Below are 1,698 nucleotides of genomic sequence, written 5' to 3'. Positions count from 1 at the left end.
TTGAAACTCGTAGAAATAACGAAGCAGGAGGAAATTACAAGCAAACGCACAGAGTAGCCTTGCAAAATCTGGTCACAGCAGTTTGGGAAGAAAATGGCAGCAGCTGCTGACGAAATGTCAACATCCCTACTTCTTGTGACCAAWAAAGGAGACGTACCGTGCTTTTAAATCCTTCTTTTTCACATTTCAGTCAATCAGTTCAAGTTTTCTGCACTCGTAGAAACTCCAAATACACACAAAAAAATGCATTTAGTGGCTAAAAAAAGTGAATTTTTGCATGATACATCCCCTTTAAAATCTAACAAATCTGTAAGAATAATATCATGGCGAATCAGATTCATGTTTTATTACAYGTAGGTACCACGTTCCTGTACTCCACTCATGCCTTCACCCTCCTAAGTGCTGTTTTGGAGCGGGCTGCCAATCAGCGCTTTCTGGATCTGATGATGAACATGTTCCGCGAGCTAGGAATGCTCAACACAGTTCCTGATGAGAACGACCCTATTATTTACCATCGCTCCAGGTAATTTATAATCTTTACTTTCACTCTATGACCACTATAATGTATTCTGGCACTTCACAGCTGAGTGCAGGTGGATCACAGTGGGCCTGTTCAGACGTTGCATTAAAGGTTTGACTCAATGATTCAATTGCGAGTGGTCAGCTTTGATTAAGAGCATTAACATCTTGCAGCAAGTGTGCATCCCAAAGGGCTTTTGTGATTTGATGTCAGTTGCCCACTCTGTAAGTGCACTGACAGCCATCAGCTGTTTTTGTTGCAGCTTCACTGTGAACATAACTCCAGCATTTAATTAGGTGAATTTAATGTGACAWAACACTGCTCTGATTGTTGTGCTGTGACTGATGCGCCATAGCTTACACAGCTGGTCTGATTAGCTCTAGAAACAATCTGAACAAAACTTATATTAGAGAAATGGACCAGCAGTGTTCTGGTAATCCACTCTGCTTAATAAAATCCCAATAAAACCAGCTTTTTAAATTTTTATTTATCAGAGATTCTGATAAACCGTTAATTAAAAAAAAGGAAAAACAATGGCTCAGTGGTTCGTAGGGCTGGGGAATATGGCTGGAAAATGTGTGACGACATTTCATATTGGTCGATATATTGATAATTATTGATTAGTTTTTTGTTTTACCTATTTGAAATAAGGACCAGGAGAAAATAGGCTGAGTACTCCTGCCAAACTGGTGACGTGACCTTGTCCCCTGGATTGGAGTTCAGTGATATTATCAACGTTCTATCAGCWTTTTTATTGGTATTGATCATAGGGGTGTAAGAAAATATCGATACACTGAAATATCGCGATATTTCATTTCCCGATACTGTATCGATATTCTAAAGCCCTGTATATTTATTGTCAAATTTAGTCTAATAATTGAAAACATGGATGAAATAAGAAATATGAAACAAATAAAATAAAATACATACAAAGCAGAACACAGCTAAATGTATCAAAAGCATGTCTCTGTAATATTAGAATTTTCTGAGACAATGGATTTTGGTTTTTCATTTTTTCCCCTGTAAGAGGTTTTTATTTAATAGAATTTTTGGACAAAAAATCGCAATATATCGCAATATAGTGCCTTGCTTATAGTATCGCAATATATCGGGATATATCGTATGGTGAGCAACAGGTGAACAGCAGGTGAGCAGCAGGTGAGCAGCAGGTGAGCAGC

The 1,698-nt window shown here is 38.0% G+C and overlaps 1 protein-coding gene across 1 annotated transcript in view; it reads left to right on the top strand.

Moving 5' to 3' along the window:
- The window catches only part of lactb (lactamase, beta), a gene marked incomplete in the record, with an annotated part of 13,017 nt that overhangs the window by 3,202 nt on the left and 8,117 nt on the right, over positions 1–1,698 (top strand). Inside the window, 1 exon segment of the mRNA XM_014003438.1 lies at positions 358–523. Coding sequence (XP_013858892.1) covers positions 358–523 — 166 coding nt within the window.

The sequence above is a fragment of the Austrofundulus limnaeus genome, unplaced genomic scaffold (genome assembly GCF_001266775.1).
Source record: "Austrofundulus limnaeus strain Quisiro unplaced genomic scaffold, Austrofundulus_limnaeus-1.0 Scaffold19, whole genome shotgun sequence".
Lineage (NCBI taxonomy): Eukaryota > Metazoa > Chordata > Actinopteri > Cyprinodontiformes > Rivulidae > Austrofundulus > Austrofundulus limnaeus.
The sequence above is the reverse complement of the archived record's forward strand: the minus strand, read 5'-3'. Positions and strand labels throughout refer to the sequence as shown.